The sequence below is a fragment of the Labeo rohita genome, chromosome 6 (assembly GCF_022985175.1).
Source record: "Labeo rohita strain BAU-BD-2019 chromosome 6, IGBB_LRoh.1.0, whole genome shotgun sequence".
In the NCBI taxonomy this organism is placed as follows: domain Eukaryota; kingdom Metazoa; phylum Chordata; class Actinopteri; order Cypriniformes; family Cyprinidae; genus Labeo; species Labeo rohita.
Genome location: NC_066874.1, coordinates 34,099,075 through 34,122,772, shown reverse-complemented (window position 1 = coordinate 34,122,772; position 23,698 = coordinate 34,099,075). Strand labels below are relative to the sequence as shown.

Genomic DNA, 23,698 nt, shown 5'->3' with positions numbered 1-23,698 from the left:
ATGTTTATAGTGCTTTATACAACAGTATTAAACAAGCAAATAATAGAATTGGTTATGCAAACTTCATTAAATATGAGAAATTCTGGTGTAAAGTAGCATTAACAAGACAATAGTCATTATTCAGTTAAGTGCTGATTCACTTCAATTCATTTCATCAATTCAGTGATAACTAAAGACTTTTAATTCAGGTCAATAACAAAATTAGTCTAAATTCATCAATTATAAATGAATCGATTCAGCTATAAGCAGCTCTACAAAAGACAATACTGTCATTTTTCAGTTCAATTCGAAGTTGATTCAGTTCAGTTCATTCATTATGACGTTCAATTCAGTGATAACTAAAGACAGTTTTAATTCAGTTTAACAACAGAAAATTCATCAATTATGGATGAATAATTTGATTTATCTAAAAGCAGCTCTATAGAAGACAATAGTGTCTATTTAGTTCAGTTCAGTTCAGTTCACTGTTGATTCAATTCAGTTTAATAACTGTGTAAAGTTTCTTTATTATGAAACAAGTTCAATTCAACCATTAGCAGCTTTAATAAAGACAGTGGTGTTGTTATTCAGCTCGAGTCAGTTTAATGTTGATTCAGTTCAGTTCTACAACAAAAAAATGAATCAAAATTAATTTGAACGAATTTGATTCAGCAATAAAGCATCAGGACAATAAAGCCAATCATTCAGGTCGATTCAGTTCAAGTTTTTTTCACATAGTTTTAGTGCAGTCGAATTGATAATATCACTAAATATAAAAGGAATAGTTGACGGTAGCCATTGATTTTAATGGTATGGACAGAAATGCCATGGAAGTCAATGGCTACCGTCAACTGTTTGGCCCCCAACATTCTTCAAAAAAATCTTCTTTTGTGCTCAGAAGAATAAAGAAACTCGTACAGGTTTGTAACAGCATGAGGTTAATAAATGACAGAATTTTCATTTTTGGGTGTACTGTCCCTTTAAGTGTCTTATAAACCCAACTAACAGACTAAGTCGTGTGTGTGTGTGTGAGGGAGCCTGCTGATGGAGCAGGTGTTGTGTATTTGGGTCCAGGCTGAGAGAATATCGTCTCAAACGCTGAGGTCTGGCCGCGTTCCTCAGCGCCATCTGTGACCAAACGCTGCCCAAAACTCTCGAAGCGCCTCACGTGCCTCCATATCCGTCCCTCCTGCATGCTTCGGAATCGTTTCGATGCTAATTTGCTCCTAATATATTTGTTTTTGTCTCACGCAGACTCTCAGAGGGATCTTCCCCTGCGCGCCGGCTCTGGCTACGTGCCTGATGAGATATGGAGGAAAGCCGGTAAGGGCGGCAACCCAGATGCACCCTGGGAAACCTGTTTTCTCCCCTGCCACCTGTTCATCACTCTTGCTTCTCATTAATCACACTTTCAGACTCAAAGCTCTTTGTTGGATATTGATATTTGTTTCATCACAAGAAAATACCGTGCGTGACACAAAATGTTGATGCATATGTGGTTTGATCTCTGCAGAGGAAGCGGTGAACGAGGTGAAGCGTCAGGCGATGGACGAGGTGCAGAAGGCCGTCGCCGAGGCCGAGCAAAAAGCCTTCGAGATGATCACCGCCGAAAGAGCCAAGATGGAGAAAACCCTCGCTGAGGCTAAGAGGAAAGCCACCGAAGATGCCATACAGGTCATCAACGAACAGGAAGACTCCAGCGAGGTGAGCGTCACAATGAACATGCCTCATTCAGTCACTAACCACACATGACACTGATCATTAGGCTGTTGTTTTCTGGCTTCCTTTTTATGCAAAAAGACTTACTATAATGCAAACATTAGTGCTGGTCATTTTAAACTCTAAATTAGGTGCTAAAACAGTGTAGAAATGAATGTAGATAATAAATATGACTATTAGAAGGCACTATTAAAATGTAAATACACAAACATTGTAATGCAATATTAAATCGCGATGAATTGCATCCAAAATAAAAGTTTTATGTGTGTACTGTGTATATTTATACACATGCAGTATATACTTTGGAAATATTTACGTGTATTTACATTTATATATTTATATTCATATAATTTATATTTTATTATATATAAAAAACATATTTTTCTTAAATGTATACATGCATGTGTGTGCATTTACATATACATAATAAATATACACAGCACAAACACACACATTATGTACACAAAAACATTTATTTTGCCCAGCACTATTTAATATCATATTAAATTACAATATTATACACTACTGTTCAGGTTTGGGTTTTTTGTTATATTAAGTATTTTATGCTCACCAAGGATGCATTTATTTGATTAAAAATACAGTAAAAATAGTAATATTGTGAAATATTTTTACAATTTAAAATAAGTGTTTTCTATGTGAATATGTTGTAAAATTTAATTTATTCCTGTGATGTAAATCTGTATTTTCAGCATCATTACTCCAGTCGTTACTTTAGTATTAGCAGTTAGCAGCTTTATTATTTTTGTTGATGATATATAATATATTTATATAGAAATATTTTCTAACATTATAAATGTCTTTGTCACCTTTGAGCAATCTGATGCATCCTTGCCATACAGCAATATTAATTTCTTCCAAAAATAAAAAATCTTGTGCACCCAAACTTTTAAATGGTAGTGTATATACCATGGCATTTAAAGATTTACTTACAAGTACCATGGTACTACTATATAATAAGTTTTTAATCTAATTTAACAGCCTTGAAAATAAATAAATAAATAAATTCATGAAATTATTTATTTTCTACACTCACAAAAATGCACACATAGGCAAAGAAGTCACTTTTAATGTAATTTTTTGCTGATTAAACATATTTATAAAAATGTTTAATATTATGTTTAAAAGCATAATTTATAATGTAAGGTTTAAGCTGTAATTTTCTGATTAGCTCACATTCTCTCTTTCTGGTTCTCAGTGCTGTTGGAACTGTGGTCGTAAGGCGAGCGAGACGTGCAGCGGCTGTAATGCGGCACGTTATTGCGGCTCCTTCTGTCAACACAAAGACTGGGAGCGACACCATCTCATCTGCAGCCCGGGGCTCCAGACGCAGCCCAAATCCATGTCACGCATCCTGGCCAAAGCTCCCGAGAGCGGCCCCGTCCCGAGTCCAGTCCTGGAGAAAACCTCCAGCACCTCCAGAGCGTCCACACCGCCCACCCCAGCGTCCTCCTCCACGCCGGACGCCAGCGGACACTGAGACACAGCGGACGGAGAGAGCCGTGAACTCTTAAAAAAAAAAAAGAGGATTTTAACTGACGGATATGACAGAAGCAGGACATTCAGACACTTTTCAGTTTATCCCGCAGGAGGACGTGTTTTTGGCATCGCTCGACGTGACTCAGCTTGCTTATTTGGTGCAAATGTGATCGGTTTTACCCGCACAAACTGTTGTCAGTGTTTCGTGAGCGTTTGTTTGTGTGTGAGTGTGTAAATACAGTATCAGAGCAATATAAAAGTGATGGATTCACCAAAGCTGTCAATGCTGTGACACGTTCATGTTCCAGACAGTTTATCATTATTATCTGACAATATTATCAGAGTTTCAATGCAGAATGAGTGTATGTATGTAAGTGTGTGTTCAACGTGGAGGACAAACCCTGGTCTGAAGGGACCGGTTTTGATCGGGGTCCAGATGTACAAATCAACAGCTTCCAGTACAGATTAAGTGATTTATAAGATCCACCAAACCAGGTCTTGAACTGATCCGTTCGTCTGTTTGTATCCACATGCAAAACTCTGCAATCTCAGGAGGATGTTATATGTATATAATTTTATTTTTGTTCCACGTGTAGAGTCGAGGTGAGTCTTAGGCTGTTTCTTTTCTTTGATTTCTACGTTGACGTCTTCAGCTACCTTCGTTTCGTATGGTACACCACATGTTGATTTATTTTTTCATTATAAGAATGTGTAAAATATAACGGTGCAAGAGAATCTTTATTTTGTGAGCTACTCTGTGACATTCATTTCTTTTCTTCAAGAATTCTTGAATATTGGTATGAAGTAGATATTAAAAAATAAAGACATTAACGTGACCTCAAGCTCTGTTGATCGTTGTGTTTGTTTTACTAATGGATTTGATCATGCCGTGGAGGTTTTACTGTATTTTGTAGAGTAATAACATTAAAAAAGTTAAAGAGACAGTTAAAAAAAGAAAAACATCATAGGTTTACTATTCGGCTAATTTGATAATCCATCTATTTAATTGTAAATATAAGATGTACTGTTATTGCATTGACTGTATATTAATATAGACTTGTAGGCAAAAACACAGTTTTTTCATGCACCTGTCAAATTTGAGATATTGGGCTTTTTGGTTTTTCATAAAGTGTTTTTTCAGACAAGTGCAAAGAAAACATCCAAAAGACACTGTTAAGTGTTTCTTTTATAGCACTTTATCTATTTGTGTTAATAGATTTCAACTACAATACATATTTTAAAGGATGTTTTCCCAAAATGTGCTTTTTCTTCAACACAGAGCCATAAATCTCCACTTCAGTAGCACCTACACACACCAGCTTTACATTTTTATTCCTGTGTACATCCTGAAGGTTTTTACAGAGGGATTTGTTCATATATAATTTGCTTGATCATATACAACATTTTATTCCCCCCAGAATTGTGAAAAATATATTGTTTTCTGTCTGTTCTAAGAATTTTCTGAATTATGGAGTGGCAAAATGAGATTCCCAAAATCCCCTCTGTAAAAACATTTGACTCTAATATGTCAAAAAAAAACAAAAAAAAAAAAAGAATTTTGAAACTGACTTCATCCAGTGTTTAGATTTTTGTACTAGAAACGTATGCGAATTAGTGCACATTTAAACCTAACATTTTAGAAAACTTGTAATACAAAAAATGTTTGCAATTATCAGTGTAATCAAATCAACTTGGTAAGGCGATAACTATTAGGTTTTTTTTTACCCTATTCACCTGCAGTGTCTCACCTTAAAAGCTGAACAATGTGAGAATCAGATAACCCTTTTAACCCTTGTATGCAAAACTATAATACATTTAAAGTACCATATACAATATGATGATATATAATATATATAATATAAACTTATTTATTTAAAAAATGTATAATATAAACAACCATAAACGTGACACTTGGGCCTTCTGCCCAAGTTCTGAGGAGTCTCACATTAACAGTTCTCTGCTGAATAAATAAATAAATAAATATTATATTTGTTGCCACACAAATGAAGCACTATACAGTGTAACATTCAGCATAAAATTAATTAACATCAATTATGATAAAATTCAACATTAAAGCAGCGGTGAATAAATCACAAATGTTGATTTTCAGATGAGAAAATTATCAAAAGCACAACCAATTTGTTAAAATTAGATTTAGTGACCTCTATAGACAAGAAATGAAAATGACACATCATTGGTAGCCCATAGTTTATAACAACAACAACAACAACAACAACAACAACAACAACAACAACAACAACAACGATAATAATCTCCTAAAAATCATATTTTCTTTCTTATTTAGTTTTTTTTTTTTTTTTTTTTCATTATTAGGCTTGCATAGCTTTTATGTACTACTTGACTTAACTATGTAAGTCATCATTTGCACTGTATGAAAGATTCTGAAAACGACGTACATAAAGAATATCCACATATTAATTTAGTATGGTTTTGCAGTAGGTATTTTAAACTAAGGTTTATAGTTAACTACGCGAGGGCAATGCCTTGGTAAAATTCTTAAAATGAGTATTTTCCCACTTTCCACCACTAGATGGCAGAAACACGCTGATTTTGCAAGCTTCAGTCTTATGTATTAAGTCAACCTACACAATAATATACATGAACAACCCACTGCAGATTTATGCTCAACTTCTAGGTAAATGTGTTTTAAAAATGCATAAAAAATAATGCAGACAAGGCATCAATAAATTAATTATTTCACAAATCAATCTCTATTGTGAGTGGAGCATGTGTGTCACTTTTCACATTTACTTTCAATTATGGAAAACAATTCTTCTTCTGCACCATCAAGTGTTAATCCCTGTTTTTTGGGGGATCTTTTTTTTTTTTTTTTTTTTTACCTATTACAATTCTTCCACTTTTTCAACAGTTATTGTAAAAACTACTAATTTCTCATCTTAACCAAAACTAAAAATCCAAAGTATTTAGACTCAAAATGTTACAATTTCAGCTATTTTCAGTTTAAACCATATGGTTTTATAGCATCTGATACCATCATTTTGACTTCTTGTAAGATGCAAACACAGAGTTTTTGTTTTGTGGTTTGAGAATGATGATTTTTGAGTGAACAGACAAGCACATTCCCTTATATTTTGATGCTTCAGAGGTTTAACCATTAACGTTAATGAAGACAGACAGCGTGAGTTAGTCATTCATGATCTGCAGATGTGCATGTGTGTTTGAGGACTATCATCTTCACCCACACGCTCATCTTCACCAACATCTCCTCTGTCATCGTGATACTATAATAAAGCTGCTTGACATTTAAGTGTTTTGGAACAACGTGACATGATTAAACGTATAAATGACAGTCACGAACGCAAAAACCAGTCCAGAAATAAAGTCTGAATGAAGATCATAATATTATCCCTTCAGCAAACACTTTTGACATTTCTGTCTTGGATTTGTCGGTCACAGCGAATTTACACGAGAGAAAACCTGTTCAGCAGCTTTTAGTCAAACACACAACTCTAAATCTGATTGTAGACAGGACTGTGTTTGAAAAAAAGGTGTTTAATTTCATTTTAAAAAGGTTTCCTTTTTGCATTCAGTGCACAAAAAAAAAAAAAAAAAAAAAAAAAAATCATGCGTCATTTTCTTTATGCATTTGATTTTGTGGTGCAATATGAGGTCGAGATGTTTCTGGATTCCGAGCAGACGCTGGTTGATGTGACTTAATCTTCCCTTTCAGCTCTCTAATCATTTAATGAAATCAGGGTAGAATTGAGATTGTGCTTCCCATCAGAGAGATTCCCTCCTTCAGATTGTCCAGACACAGTCATTCAGTCAATACTTTGACTCGTGTTTTTGCACAGATAAACTCAGTAGGCCTAGGCTAGAAGTCAGACTGTTGAGGTATCAGACTCAGTTGTTTTTTAACACATTTTCTCCCTCTTTGTATTTCCCCCCTTTTAAACCCACACACATTACTTCAATCACTCTGTCACACATTTATCCTTCGTTTCGGTCACAAATGGAGAGTTTTTAAAGTCTCAGCAACACGAAACACCTGCCGACACTAATGAGCACAAACGCAAATGTTTTCAATTAGTTTTTATATTTTACGTCTTTATTTTAATTTTTAAAGTTGTAATTTTGGTATGTTTTGTCTAGATAGCACTTCTTCTTTTCCTTTTATTTTTTATTTTTTTAATTAATTTTTAGTTCAGTTTTAGTAAAGTTCAAGTGGAAATGAGAAATATATATATAATTTAAATATAAATATATTTAATAATAATAATACTATATAATAATACTATATATAAACGAATACTGCCATAATGCTTACTAAATACTGCAATATTGTTTTGTTCAAAAAAAGCATGCATACTTTTCACACTGTTGATAAACATAACACATCCTCTCTTTCTTTCTCCATATACAAATTTTACATATAATGCACTGTACATACTTAAAAATAATTAAAATTAGTATGGTAGTGTACTCCAAACCAGAAAACCACTAACTCTGCCCACTTTATACATTTTTATACACAATTTATCACATTTGTTTTTATCAATATCATTAAACATAAACATTATATATTACATTTAATATAATTAAATATATGACTGAATGTTTTAGAACATGTGACTATTTGAATATGTATTTTTAAAGGCATCACTCCAAAATATCCAATAAAGCATTATGGATTAAGGACTTGTATTTTTGGCAGAAGCAAGAGTTTAAAGTTAAAAACATGTTAATGATGGATTTGTTTCTTACAAGCTTTTGGCTTCTTAAAGGGGTCATCGGATGCCCATTTTCCACAAGCTGACATGATTCTTTAGGGTCTTAATGAAAAGTCTATAATATACTTTGGTTAAAAATTCTCAATGGTTGTGTAAAACAACACCCTTTTTACCTTGCCAAAATCAGCTCTGCAACAATCATCTTATTCTGGTCAAGGCTGATTTAAATGCAAATGAGCTCTGCTCGCCCCGCCCCCTCTTCTCTCTGTGGAGTGACAAGCCTGTTTACTTTAGCTGCATTTTGCTACTTGCTAACTAGCACATTATTAGTAAAGGCGATCGCAAAGATTCATAAAAAAACACCCTTATACTCACTTCTGCTGTAGGTGAAGCTGGATCACAAGTGATTTGCGCGAACATAGACACATTTATGTAGATTGGGAGGCGCGTTCCCTTCACAAACAAATGTAATCCACTGCATCTTCAGCAGCTCAGATGTCGGGAGTAAATGACGACGCTATGTTCATTATTACATCCAGCAACACAACACCTCAATCGCTCAATTCTTGTCTAACTTACATCCCTGCTCCGGCATCAAAACATAGAGGTTGGACTGTTACAGCTGATCTGAAGTAAGACGCTAATGTCAATCAACTATGGTGGGAGCGGCCTCTGTGGGTGTGACACAACAACGACAGGCATCTGAGAACGGCTCGATTTGAAAAAGGGAATATTATTTTTACATATGAATTAAAACCCACTGCATGGATTTTTATCATTATGGGGTAGATTTCTACATACACTGCCAACACACATAAATGTTCAAACAACATGCAAAAGTGAACTTAGCATCCGATCTGTTGACCCCTTTAAAATGTTCTTTGATGGACTGGAGTGGTGTGGATTACTTGTGTATTATTGTGATGATTTTATCAGCTGTTTGGACTCTCATTCTGATGGCACCCATTCACATCCATTGGTGATCAAGTGATGGAATGCTACATTTCTCCAAATCTGATGAAGAAACAAACTCATCTACATTTTGGATGTCCTGAGGGTGAGCACATTTATCTTTTTTTTATTTCTTTAACTACTGATCTTTTAAGCATCATCTAACGTAACACTGTTTGTTGATGCCATTAATGTTAAGTTCTTATGACGTGTTACTAATATATTCCTTTCATAAATAAGGAAGCAGATGTTAGCATTTATTAAAGCTCATGTTTGTTTGTGCGATTTTCGCACATTTTTTAATCGCTGTCCAATTACTCTTGTTGACAAGAACCTTAAAATGAGCAATTACTGCCTGTCATCTGAACACAGAATGTTTCTGCACCATTTCAGAAGCGCCGTGAACTGAGACGTAAGGATGAAAAAAACACTGAAGCGTGTCAATACTTCTGATTTCTTAGAGTCCAACCATGCTGCAGATTCAATAACACAATGATAAAGAATATTGGGAAGTTTAAAATCTAAAATGCAGAAGAACAAAACTACACACAGAATAATCATTTGAGTTTTATTTTCATTCAATGGACTAAATCACAAGTGAAAAAACTAAAGCAAAAAGGTCAAGTTTCTGTTTTCAGTTAAGATGCATGAATAGTACAACAACTAGCAGGTTTCCATGTTCAATAAAACAGTCAAACCAGGATCTTATAGTGTCTATGCGGTAAACTAAAGGAATAGATCACCCAAAAATCAGCATTTACTCAACCACATGTTGTCCCATACTATATATATTTATATATATTTTTTTATTTTCCAGGCCAAAATATATTTGAATATATGCTATGTTGTAAAATTTGTTGTTAATGGTGAATATACTTTTAAAATTTCGACATATTTGCTTTCAATCTTCATATACCAACAAATTTTAATGTCAAAAATACATTTCCAATCTTATAGTAGCTTACAATTAGGTTTTATTGATTATTTGATTTTATTTAAATGTGTTCGCACATGTTATAGACAACAAATAAACTTTTTCTGTTTGTGAATGTATTTTCTTGGACTGAAATATATAGAGGGCTTTTAAATGCTTTTAAAAATATATTTAGATTTTTAATATATGTTTTCAAAAATATAGAAATAATGACCAAAAAACATCCATTTTGAAACATATTTTTCACTTTTTTTGTATATTTTGAAATATTTGAAATATGAATATATGAGGTTTGAAACAACATGAGTGTGAGTTAATGATGCCAGAAGTATTAGTTTGGGTGAACTAGTCCTCTAAACACCTTCAGAAAGGTTTACAGAAAAATGGCACGGCTGTACATCTCCATTAAATGTCTATTCTATTCACACTCGACTCAAATATTCCAAACTTGTCTTGAGAAATAATCTGCGATCAACATGTTTGTTGCAAATCAACCGCCACTATAAAACATCTCCTAATCGGCATGCACGTCCATGTTCCGGTATCCAGAGACATAAAAGTGACTTTAAAGGTGTTAGACTCAAGTAGCAGATCATTTTGCTAGTGGTTTCTTAATTATTTACAAGAACACATGAATTCTTGTTTTCTTCATGTTGTTTTGCTCTGAGATTCGCTGCAACTGCATCAAAGCTACTGCCTTCAAAAGCTTCGTTACGGAATGGAGCAACATACGCTTTGATTTTCTGTACATGCGAGGAATATTACACCCATGCCCGTTAGCGTCGGGTTACGCACGATTTAGAGCTGAAGATTCGGATCCTTTCAGTTCATGAGTGTGAATCTGAATTGAATCAGTTGCTGAATTGAGAATCTACTGAGTTGCAATTCCAAAGAGGAATTCCATTAAGCTCTAAACAATGCAAGCTCTAAAACATAAATATTTACAACATTATTTCGCCTAATTATGCCTATTTATTTTCCTGACATTTTAATCAACTGATCAACTAAGTAAAAAAAAATCAAACCAATTAAAATATTTACCACCAATCTGTCCACCAGACAACTTAAAAATAATTACTAAATATATTTTAAAAATAAATAAAAAATAAATATTACCATCAAAATATGACTCTACTGATATATCTTAGATTCTGTGAAATTGTTCGCCCACTACATTCCATAAAAGGAAAAGTAGCTTATTAAATCAGAATTTAAAATACAATTAATTGAATTGAATTTTAATAAAATAAAATATATTTTAATAAAATGTAAATAACGCAATAATTAATTATAATAAAATGCTTTTACAGCATTTATATTTTCTTTAAATTTTAATAATAATTAAATATAATAAAATAAATAAATAATTTAAAATACTACAGCATTTTCTCTGATTTTCAAACCTTTCTGCTTCCTGTTTGCAAATTCGATTCAAATTCAGGAATTGAACTTGAATGTAAAAGCATCTGAATTCAGTTCTGAATGATGCACAACCCTGTGTAACATGTTTTGTTTTCAGTGAACTATCAGACAGACGTTATCTATAAAACGCAACACAAAAACGGCGTGTGTGTCACACGTACAGTTGATTCATCTGCTTTTTTAGGTCTAGTTATTAATTCAAAGACACACCGGGGTCATTTTTCATATTGGGGTTCAGCGGTGGGCGGTGAATGGTGTTTTGTTTGGTGCTGTTAGTTGTTTGTCATGATCCACCAGGACGCTGTGAGAAACAAACAGGTATATATTAGAGAAATGAAGCATCATAACTCCTCATTAAGGATCAACAGCCAGTGCTTTCGGCTCCGGGGTTCACATTTAATTGCTTTTGCTTACAGGCTGAGACAGATGCATTCAGCTTTAAACAACCAAACTAATAAATGACGTCGCCCACACGCTCTTACCCGGCATGAGCATCGTGGAGACGATCTCTGGATCCTCCAGCATATCTATGATGCAGCGCTGGAACATCTTACTGGCATCAGACTGCAAATAACTGCAGAGAGAGACGACAGACGTCAGAAGAAAGAATCCAGCTCACAGTATGACATGATATAATCAGCAACATCCTCCAGATGAAAACGGCCAGCTCTTAAACAATCAGTTTTGAGTTGCATCTCATTTAAAGCAATAGTTTATTTAAAAGCAAACTTTTAAAGATCTTTTTACTTCTTTATAGAGAAACACACCATCTATTAAAGCAGGCGAGTGCACACACACTCTCTCCACAGGAGATAATTACATTGCAGTATTATTCACTGCAAGTTATAATTTACATTTTTATTTCCGAAATTATTTCTTAAGTTAGATAACTGCATCTTTGAAGACAATGAGCAGATGAGACCCACACATTAGGTGCATGCACCTCACAACACCTTCATTTCAAGCGTCACAAATGAGATTAAGTAACACAAGACGTCACGTGTAAATCTTCTAGGTAAGCGCGTGTCACGCTGTGTGTGTTTCTAAAATGTGTGCTATTAGACAAGCCATCTGCTAATTTGAAATGGGTCTCGTTAGACCATCAACAATCTGGCTGAGAAAACAGAGGTGCATAAACACACACACACACACACACACACACACACACACACATTTATTTAGATATCAAAATGAAAACATACATTATCATTCAAATGTTTGGAATAATTACAAATTGCTAAAAATGTGTTCGAAAGAATTCTCTTCTGCTTCCAAGGAATGTTGCATTTAATTGATCAAAAATACATCAAAAATTATTAAATATTATTACAATTCAAAATAGTAGTTTTCTGTGTAAATATCTGTTAAAATGTAATTTATTTCTGTGATCAAATCTGAATTTTCAGCATCATAACAGTCTTCAGTGTCACATGATCCTTCAGAAATCATTCTAATATGCTGATTTGCTGCTCAACAAACATTTCTAACTATTATCAATGTTGAAAACAGTTGTGCTGCCCAATATTTTTGTGGAAAACGTCAAAAATGTTTAATTCACTGAACAGAAAAACATTATAAATCTCTTAACTGTCACTTTTAATGCATCCTTAATGAATAAAAGTATTAATTTCTTTTATTTAATTTTATTTTTCTGATGATCATTTCAATGCTAGTGTATCATAGACACTCATATCTTGAGGAATTGCATTTAACTTCACATTTTGATGAAATATGTGACCACGGGTATATTTAGAGCAATAGCCAAAATTACACTGTATGGGTCAAAATGATAGATTTTCCTTTTGTGCCAACAATCATTAGGATATTAAGTAAAGATCATGTTCTATGAAAATATTTTGTAAATTTTCTACCATAAATATATAAAAATGTAATTTTTAATTAGTAATATGCATTGCTAAGAACTTCATTTGGACAACTTTAAAGGTGATTTTCTCAATATTTTGATTTTTTTGCACCCTCAGATTTCAGATTTTCAAATAGTTGTATCTCGAGCAAAAAATGAACCCTTATGACTGGTTTTGTGGTCCAGGGTCACATATAAGAGCTTGATGAAAACATACTGTGACTTTGACAGCTTAAATCTTCTTCTCCAGTCCAAAAGTGTGTTTATTAAATCTAAACTGCACAAACGACTTGTTCTGAGCTTCTGCAGCTTCATGGCATCACACAGATGAACATCCACACAAGATCGTCCACATTCACACATATACACACCATCAAACTGAAACACTGTGGAGAATTCTACGTTAGTCAAGTTAATCATGTTTCACCGAGTACATGTAGTGGACAGAACAGAATCGTGTCGGTCCATGTACCCGGACAGATGCAGGACCCAGCAGGAGCTTCTGCCAATGAAGGACTGCAGCAGGAGGCTGAATGAAGCCTCAAACGAGACCGTGCTTGTCTTGTTTTCGGTAAAATTGACTTGATTAAGATTTGATTTCCAAAGACCCCTGAACCGACTCTCCAGATCATTACACGCTCAACACACACACACACATACCCACCTCATCCAGGAAATACGGTCCTGCCAGAACTCATAGATGATGTAGCAGCTCTTCTCAGGGAGCTTCTGGATGGACACACTGAATGAGAGATACAGACAGATGAACAATCAGTGCAAACATCATCTGATAGCATTCTGCTACTAAAACTTGCCATCAATCTTTATAGTCTCCAAATGTCCATTTTTCATGTTTCATCACACAATTTTGATGCACAAATTTCTAAAGCCTCTAAATAATCAAAACTTTGCTGATAAACTTGTTGCACACAGTATACTCCATGCCTTTTAGATGAACACTTACTGGACTGAAGCAGCTTGGCTTTATTTAATTCTCCATTAATTTTTTTTTTTTTGAAAAATCAAGTCTCAAATTTGATCTTTTGAGGAACATTTGTTTCCAGAAGCTTTACGTTCACTGTTCCTCAGTGGAGGAATGATCTTCCCAAGCTTCCAAAACATCTCACATCTTTTGAGGGACGTTTGTCCATCTTTCAATCATCATTGGATTGCATTGCATTATATATTTGGACCAATCACATCTTACTAAGACATACTATTGTATTGTATTTACATGACAAGCATCAGAATTTTAACATATAAATATCAGCATCTGTATTCTCACTATATTATACAATATGGGTCATAAAATAAAACAATTAAAAATGTTCTCTCTATTATGCAGTATGTCTGGTTTTACAGGGTTAAGATTCTCTTTGAATATCATTAAATTATGGTTCATATCTTCATAATAACATCAGTGAATCTGTGGCGTGTTTTTCTCACTGGAGGTTGTCGTTCTGATTAGCGGTGGTGTCGGCGTAGGTCTTCAGAGCCTTCTGGAACTCCTCGAGATCATTCTCTGTCACGCTCATTTGTCTCTGCACCAGCAGAATGTTCTAGACGAGAGCAGAAAGAAATACAGCCATGTATGATTTCTATTTCTATGATTTGTACTGTAGGAGGAGAACTAATGCTAGCTTTGGGTTTCATGCAAAGCATGTGAGCGTTTCTGCTCACAGCATGATGGAATATCTGTCATTGTTTTTTTCCAAAATATGCTTTTAAGGTTTAAAGTACACTACAAGTGCACATTCTTTTTCACAAGGCTCAGTGTCAGTCCTCATGCACTTTCATTGTATTATAAAATCATTTTATTATACACAAGGATGCTTAATTCTAATATTCTAATATGCACTTGTAGTGTACTCAAAAATTTATGGATTTTAAAATATAATATGAATGCAATAAAAGCCTACTTGAAGTACTTAGAGCACTAGAACACTTTCATGAAAGTGTTGTTGTTAAGTACATGATTAAAAAGTGCACTTTGTGATAATGTCAAATTTGGAGTTTTACTTTGAGGTACTTTTTAAATCACTGGGTCTCATTCACTAATAACCTTGGAGCGTCGACAGAAATAAAACTTGGACTGGACTTATGACGCGGCGGATCGGATCACTCACTGATTTGTACGTGCTGGCCAGTGTATCTTCTTTCAGCGGCTCCAACTTTGGACTCTAAAAATGAAAAGCAAAATGAAATTGTTTAAAACACAATCTTAATATACAAGCTCAAAACAGAAAGATGATTATGTGTGAATTGATATTTCAACATATTCACCTGACACTCCAGTTTGTCGATGAGCTGCTGCAGTCTGTTGATCTGAGAGCACCAGTGCTCATCTGTATCTACGGTAACGCCTGTGATGCAACACACACCAACACTCAGTACACAACTCCACTCTTCACCAAACACGGTTATTACTGTTAACTAAAAATAGAGTGACCATACGTCTCTTTTTCATAGACATGTCCTGGCCAGGATTTCTAAATTGTCTAAATTTGCTTTGTTTTCCTATTGTTTTCATACTTGGTGCAAGCATTGACTGAAAAGTAGATTAACCAATAGCGTGCTGGCATTGTACATAATCGACCAATCGTGGCGGGAGAGTAGGCGGGATCTACAGTGAACGCTCAGGAGATCCAGATATACGTATATATATATATGACACCTTGGACCACAAAACCAGTCATAAGGGTCAATTTTTTTTTTTTTTAAATTGAGATTAATACATCATCTGAATAAATAAGCTTTCCACTGATGTATGGTGTGTTAGGATAGGACAATATTTGGCCGAGATACAGCTATTTGAAAATCAAGGATCTAAGGGTGCAAAAAAATCTAAATACTGAGAAAATCGCCTTAAAAGTTGTCCAAATTAAGTTCTTAGCAATGCATACTACTAATCAAAAAGTAAGTTATGATATATTTACGATAGGAAATTCACTGAATATCTTCACGGAACATAATCTTAATATCCTAATGACTTTTTGGCCTAAAGAAAAAATTTGTCATTTTGACCTATACAATGTATTGTTGGCTATTGCTACAAATATACCCGTGCTACTTAAGACCTAAGACACATATAATGTATGAGAACTGTAGAGAGACTGTCAATAGGAAAACAAAGACAAAACCCAGACATTTAAGGCTATTTAGAAATCCAAAAACATTTTTGCTACTCAAAATTATGCTGTAATAAAATTAATTTCTTAATACTAGATAAGCACTAGTTACTACATGGAAATAAATGAACTGAAATAAATTAACATAGAAAACACGACAACAAATCTTAACCTTAAGACGTATTATTAGAGATATAGATTGACAACTGATATTTATATGGATTTTTAATGTCGGCATCTGTACAAAATTGGATATTTTTGCTAAGTTTGAGTGTCTGGATAAAATTAGGGAGTTCCATGTTTCCTAAAATAAAAACAAAACGTTGTGTGTGTGTGTGTGTGTGTGTTACCGGTAGTGAGAATGCCCGAGTACGGATCAGTCGGGGACAGACACATGTTCTTCTGCACTCGACGGCCACATCTTCTGTTGTTTTTCTGTATGACCAGATGCTCCGGGACTTTAACTTCAACCCTACAGAGAAAAACAGCACAGATGCTCTGTTACTGATCTGCATCATAGGAGCATATGAATATTTTTTTTTCTTTTCCCAGCAATAACACAGTGCTTAAAACTAGAACAATTAAAACACTGTGTTGTTTTCAGCGAATATATTTTGAGTGTTTTTAATCGTGTCCAGAACGACCAGCCGAGCGGATGGCAGATTTGACAAAGTGCAGCTGCTCAGTGAAAGAACACGGCGTCTGCACTTCTGCGTTCACTGCCAAGAACTGATGAGCACAAGCGAATATCATTGAATGAAAATAACCTTGTCAACGCTGTAACCCTGCTGACGTCACATACATATGTTCGCATGAGTCAGAAGTCCCTTTCAAGGCTGTTGTTGACCCACTTGTGCTATTATCATCACCACAGTCACCATCAATGTTCCCTTCGAGTGCACATTTCTGATGTAACAGACCACAGACTCAAATATGTGTGGAAAGGCTAGAGATTTCTGTGTTTCAACTGATATCATCTGCGTATGTATTGATTTTCAGTATGCAACTGAAGCTGAAATACGCAGCACTGATTAATTTATGAGACAAGCTGAGTATCCAAGAACAGAACAGAGATGTTCACAGCACCAAACACAATTATAAAACTGTCCATGATTTGTTGCTCGCAACATAACAGAATTCTTTTCTACAAAAAATGGCTTGAGAAAAAGTAACAGTAAGTTCATAGTTACATCAGTACGTGGCCACATTAGCGAGCGTTGACTCATTCATTCAACCGATTTGCTTAAAGACACTGAATCATTTAGTAACAAGTGTCTTTATGAGTAAGACGTTGAATCATTCATTCAGTCGATTCACTTAACAACACTGAATCATTCAGTAATGAAACAAGTGTCTTTATGAGTGAGTCACTGAATCATTCGTTCAACTGATTTGCTTAATAAAACTGAATCAGTCTGTAATGAAACAAGTGTCTTCATGAGTGAATCACTGAATCATTCATTCAGCTGATTCTTTCAATAACACTGAATCATTCAGAAATAAAAAAAAAGTGCTTTGGATGAGTCACTGAGTCATTTATTCAACCGATTCTCTCAAGAACACTGAATCATTCAGTGACGAAACAAGTGGCTTTATGAAGTCACTGAATTATTCATTCAACCAATTCTTTCAACAACACAGATTCATTTAGAAAGCAAGCAAATGTCTTAATGAGTGAGTCATTGAATCATTAATTCATTCGAATTGCTGAACACTGAATCAGTCAGTAACAAAACAAGTGTCTTTATGAATGATTCACTGAATCATTCACTCATCTGATTTGCTTAAGTACACTGAATCAATCAGTAACAAAATAAGTCTCTTTATGAGTGTGTCACTGAATCATTCATTCAACTGATTCTTTCAATAAAATGGAATCATTCAAAAAATTAAATAAGTGATTTGAGTGAGTCACTGAGTCATTCCTTCAACCGATTCACCCAACAGCACTGAATCATTTGGCTTTATGAATGTGTCACTGAATCATTCATTCAGCCGATTCTTTCAATAACACTGACCCTGCGTCCCAATGTGCATACTATCCAGCCTATCTGCCCTAAATAGTATTGAAAATCACTACTATCACAGAATTTAGCAATGTAGCTGTAGTGTAAATACAACTGATCTCTTTTTTACACTTGTAAACAGATGTTTTACATATAATGTTATCTACAATTTGCTGTATTATCAAATTATCAAGTCTGGCTACTTAGCATGGTCAAGTTAGCCCTAAAATGCCATAACTGTCATTTAGACAATTGTGAATGCTAATTCATTTGTTTTCCAGGTATTATAGACCTCTGTGAAAATGACACAATGAAGAAGTGAACAAAGAATGTCCAGCTCAGCAAGAATAAAAATTAGAGGAAAAATCTGTCAATCACAAGTCTATAATCCTGAAGCCGTAACATCAAGAAATGACTCTTATGTTCACCAGGACAACAATAAACTCAGCTCTCGTTGCGGTTTATGGGTACCCGCTGAATTGTACAGGCAGTCGTGTTATGAAATCGTCCTAATGGGGCTTTTCTGTTAGACAAATGGGAATTACAGTCAGGGAGAAATAACAGCAGAAATGTTCTTTCATTTATTGAGCGATTAGTAGCGAACAAAAACATATGCAAACATTTTCCTGTTGTTCCGTCACATTAAGAGCTCTTCGGAGAATACCGACGTGTTTCTGTGACAGCTGCTTCGTGAGGAAGAGAATACCCAACGGATAAACAAGAGAAATGTGTTTCATCATGAAGAAAACATTATATTTCTTCTGCTGCTCTCTCTGTTCATCAGACCTCTGTGTTTCTCCCTTTTTTCCTTTCCCTCGCTCTTATAGATATTAAATGCTGAGACAGGTGAACATCCCTCAGTGAGCACAAACTGCACCCTAATAAAAATAAACAATCTTCAGTCATTCTTTGCAGCACCTTTGGTTCACTGAGCCTTCCTTATGTCAGGAACTATTTTTGGGTTCTCAGAAGAACCAGAACTCAGCAGTTCTAGAAGAACACTTTTAGGCTTGTGTGAGGCCACAGGAGAACCTGAAGACATACAAGGTTCCTCTGAATGAATATAGACCAGTAGTTCCCAATTCCAGTTCTGGGGAGCCCCTGCTCTGCACATTTTGCATGTCTCCCTTATTTAACACAGCTGATTGAGATCATCAGCTCGTTAGTTCAATTCTCTTTCCCCTAATAAGCTGAAGATCCCAATCAAGTGTGTTAAATAAGAGAGACATGCAAAATGTGCAGAGCAGGGCCTCCCCAGGACTGGAATTAGGAACCACAGAGATAAACAAACAGACAGATAGACAGGTGATAGATGGATGGATGGATGGATGGATGGATGAATGGATGGATGAATGGACAAATGGATGGATGGATAGACAATGGATAGATGATGGATGAATGGATGGATGGACAAACAGATAGATGGATAGATGATGGATGGATGGATAGATAGAGGATGGATGGATGGATGGATGGATGAATGAATGGACAAACGGATGGATGGATAGACTGGATAGATGATGGATAGATAGACAAACTGACAGATAGATGATAGATGATGGATGGATGGATGGATGGATGGATGGATGGATGGACAAACAGGTGGATGGATGGACAAACAGATGGATGGATGGATGGATGGATGGATGGATGGATGGATGGATGGATGAATATATGGACAAACAGATGGATGGATAGATGATCAATGGATGGATGGATGATGGATAGACAGACGGATAGATGATGGATGGATGGATCAATAAATAGACAAACGATGAATATATGGACAAATGGATGGATGGATGGACAAACAGATGATGGATAGATGATGGATGGATGGTTGGATGGATGGATGGATGGATGGATGAATATATGGACAAACAGATGGATGGATAGATGATCAATGGATGGATGGATGATGATAGACAAACAGATGATAGATAGATGATGGATGGATGGATGGATAAATAGATGGATGGATATGATACATGGATGGATGGATGATGATGGATGGATGGTTGAATGGATGGATGGATGGACAAACAGATGGATGGATAGATGATGATGGATGGATAGATAAATAGACAAACAGATGATAGATAGATGATGGATGGATGGACAAACAGATGGATGGATAGATGATCAATGGATGGATGGATGGATGATGGATAGACAAACAGACGGATAGATGATGGATGGATGGATGGATGGATGGACAAACAGGTGGATGGATAGATGATGGATGGATGGATAGATAAATAGACACACAGATGATAGATAAATGATGGATGGATGGACAAACAGGTGGATGGATAGATGAAAGATGGATGATGGATAATAGATAGATAATAGATAGATAGATGAAGGATGGATGGATGGATGATGGTTGATAGACAAACAGATGGATAGATAGATGATGGATGGATGATGGATCATAGATAGAGAGATGTTTTCCTCTCATCTGAACTGTAAGAGGAATCTCCTAAGGTGTTACTGAAACTCCTTTCTGGAACCTTTATTTTTAGGAGTGCAAGACAGAAAATGTGTTGTGCTTATGGTGTGTGTGCGTATGTGTTTAACTCACGGAGTGGTGCTGCTCTGCGCCTCCACGGCCTCCATTGCACACTGCAGAGACATCTGGAGCGACAGCAGCTGACTGGACGTCTCCCTCAACATGAAACGGGTCACAAACTGCCCCAGAACCGACGAACCCTGGTATTCCTGCACAGGAAACACTCATTATCACGCTGAATTAACTCACACTTACCCTTTCTTTACCCGCTGCATCAGTCGGTAAATGTCGTTATTTCAAATCCTCTGTTTATTCCACCATCAAAGCAGAATAACATGACAAACACGATTAACCTGCTGCTGATGATGGACAACAGCCTCTGACTTTAGTGTGCACTCAGAAAAACATCTTGAGAAACAACGACCGGTCTGAAAACAAAATTAAGGCCCACTTTATCCTGAACGAACAGAGATTGCCATGTGTCAGATACAATTACTGCTCTCAACACGGTGTAGAGTGCACTGAGAGAAGCAGGAGCTCATCAGTTGAACCTAAAGATCAGCGCTGGCACACAGTGGACACTTTTTGAGTCTTACTATTTGCACTTTCTTGGTCACTTATAGTTTAAGTATGCACTTAGTTCACACTTAAAAATGTTTGACTGTCATTTGCGTTACATATAAAAAATATTAAAGCTTTTGCAAAGTACTGAGTATGGTGCAGAGGAACAGAGCACAACATTATTTTAGCATATTATTTACTACTGTAGTTTTGAATATTTTGATTTAGCTTTTAATTTTTTAAATTGTAAAAGTAAATTGCATGTGCTTTATACATTATTATTAGTGTTATTATTATTATTATTATTATTATTATTATTTATTTAAATATTACTAGTAGGATATCATTTTTTATTTATTTCTAGTTAGTAACTTATTTCAGTTAGTTGAAAAGACAACATTTTTCATTTTCATTTAGTTTATTTTATATTTATATTTCATTTTATTGCATCTTTATTTAAATTTACAAATATGTTTTAATAGTTTTAGTTAACAATAATAACCATAATAACTGTTATATGCTTTTAATTTTATATTTTCAGTTTTTTAATATTATTTTGATTTGTTTAATTTTTTTTTTTTTTTTTGGTAATTTTGTAATTTGTTATTGTTTAAATATTACTATTAGGGTTTAATTTATTTTGAATTTATATTTTTATAAAATGTATAATTTTATTTTATATTTTAGTTATTTTAGTTCAGTTTTAGCTTTTATTTATTTATATATCAGTTAATTGAAAAAAAAAACATTATTATTATTTATTTTCATTTCGTTTTTCATCTAATATTTATATTTTATTTCAATGCAGCTTTATTTCACAAAAATCTTTTACCAGTTTTAGTTAACAATAATAATGTGACCTCATTCTGATCCTAGTTTACCTCCTTCGTCTTGTCCATTGCCTTTAGGACAGCAACATTGAGTTTCTCTAACGCTGATAGAACATCCAGGTATTCTCCAAGATGCTGGGAAAAGTAATCTGAAACAAGAAAGGGAATGAATTATAGATTAGAGACAAAATATGAGTCCTATATTTCTCTAGTGGATTTTTAGGTGTGCATCTGTGCAATTTTTTATGAGCTAATATTACCTAATATTTGAGCTAATGTTATCTACAGCCAAAACAAAGTTTTTCTCATTTCTTAACTTTTGAGCTCTGGTCAGTTTAATCTAAAAACACTGAGGAAGAAGAAGAGAATTACAGGCCAAAATTTGTTTTATGGCCACTGAGCCATTTACCAAGTATGAAACAGAGAAGTTCAAGGAAATGATGTCTGAAACGATCAAGGTTTATAGTCTTGTTTTTATCGCCAGACCGTCCTCCATCACAGACACACACACTTGTAAAGCAGATTAAAAAATGTACTGCTCATAAATTGGCGACTGTGGCTCCTCGGCTGTCGATATCAGCTTGATATGAGAGTCAGTGAATTATGTTTTGGTGACAGGAAGGTTTTCAGATCATTACTTGTTGACTAATATTACTGTTTTTACTCTCTGGCCTCTGAGCACAAAAGATTCAGTCTGCGTTCTAATTCATATATGTATATTTTGTAGTAAATGTATAGCACAACAGTCAGCATTTTATAGTGAACTTGGTTCTTTTTCCTATTCAGTTTTTCCATGGGGAGCTCAGAAAATTCACTTTTAAGACATAAAACCCACCATAATTAAAACTAAAATATATTAAAATGAATTATTCACTTTTAAGTTCATGCATTTTAAAGCTGTCTAATATTAGCTCAAAAACATGCAAGGATGCACAAAAATCCAGCAGAAAATCAAATGCACCTTTGAAATACCATCTTTAGAATACAGTTTTAAACATATTATATAATCCTAATCTGGTATGCTATTCAAGACGGATGATATGCAAATCAGGGTACGGCGGCGGATGTTCAGATTCTCAATATAGTTGAAAAGCTGAGAATTAAAAGAAGCATTAAGTCAGTAAAAGCATATATTAGCAGAATGTGACCTTGCAAGGGAATAACAAACCACTTCTCACACAAGGCAGAAAATCTGAAAAGTCTGACGAACGTGAGAACTTCAAGTAAAACTTGATTTGGTTTTTTAGTTACTGCCACTTCAAACACTTCTTGAATTTTTTATTTTCTTTCCAGAATGGTAATTTAAAGGAATTATCCACACCCACCTGATAGTTTGTCTGTATCGAGGTTACTGGAAAGAGAGGAGGACAGAGAATAAAATGAGTCATAAGGAAAAAAAAAGCCTTAATTGAATTGGAGAAGAGTCAAGGATTTGAAAGCGGTGTCATTAGTGAGGAGGATGTGTGGGCCGTCCACAGCTTCAACTGAATTTTAAAGTGTAAACAGTCCAATTATGCCTCGTTCTGTTAACATGGCGGGGCCGAGGTGATATTTCTCAGCAGATGGTAACTCGCCGAGATAAT

The 23,698-nt window shown here is 34.8% G+C and overlaps 2 protein-coding genes across 4 annotated transcripts in view; one reads left to right on the top strand and one right to left on the bottom strand.

Annotated features, from left to right (window-relative positions):
• cbfa2t2 (CBFA2/RUNX1 partner transcriptional co-repressor 2) overlaps window positions 1-4,037 on the top strand; it is a 34,925-nt gene extending 30,888 nt beyond the window's left edge. For all 3 annotated transcript variants that reach the window (XM_051112316.1, XM_051112315.1, XM_051112317.1), the window contains exons 9-11: window positions 1,234-1,302; window positions 1,493-1,683; window positions 2,915-4,037. In XM_051112316.1, coding sequence (XP_050968273.1) covers window positions 1,234-1,302; window positions 1,493-1,683; window positions 2,915-3,196 — 542 coding nt within the window. In that variant the 3' untranslated portion in view covers window positions 3,197-4,037. The remainder of the gene's footprint in view (window positions 1-1,233; window positions 1,303-1,492; window positions 1,684-2,914) is intronic.
• A 5,375-nt stretch (window positions 4,038-9,412) lies between these two features.
• Window positions 9,413-23,698, bottom strand: part of necab3 (N-terminal EF-hand calcium binding protein 3) — a 41,927-nt gene continuing 27,641 nt past the window's right edge. The window contains exons 4-13 of the mRNA XM_051112320.1: window positions 23,441-23,466; window positions 22,167-22,264; window positions 20,797-20,933; window positions 16,557-16,678; window positions 15,362-15,441; window positions 15,205-15,258; window positions 14,525-14,637; window positions 13,743-13,820; window positions 11,697-11,788; window positions 9,413-11,515 (exon numbers count right to left, since the gene is read on the bottom strand). Of these exons, the coding sequence (XP_050968277.1) occupies window positions 11,487-11,515; window positions 11,697-11,788; window positions 13,743-13,820; window positions 14,525-14,637; window positions 15,205-15,258; window positions 15,362-15,441; window positions 16,557-16,678; window positions 20,797-20,933; window positions 22,167-22,264; window positions 23,441-23,466 (829 nt within the window). The 3' untranslated portion in view covers window positions 9,413-11,486. The remainder of the gene's footprint in view (window positions 11,516-11,696; window positions 11,789-13,742; window positions 13,821-14,524; window positions 14,638-15,204; window positions 15,259-15,361; window positions 15,442-16,556; window positions 16,679-20,796; window positions 20,934-22,166; window positions 22,265-23,440; window positions 23,467-23,698) is intronic.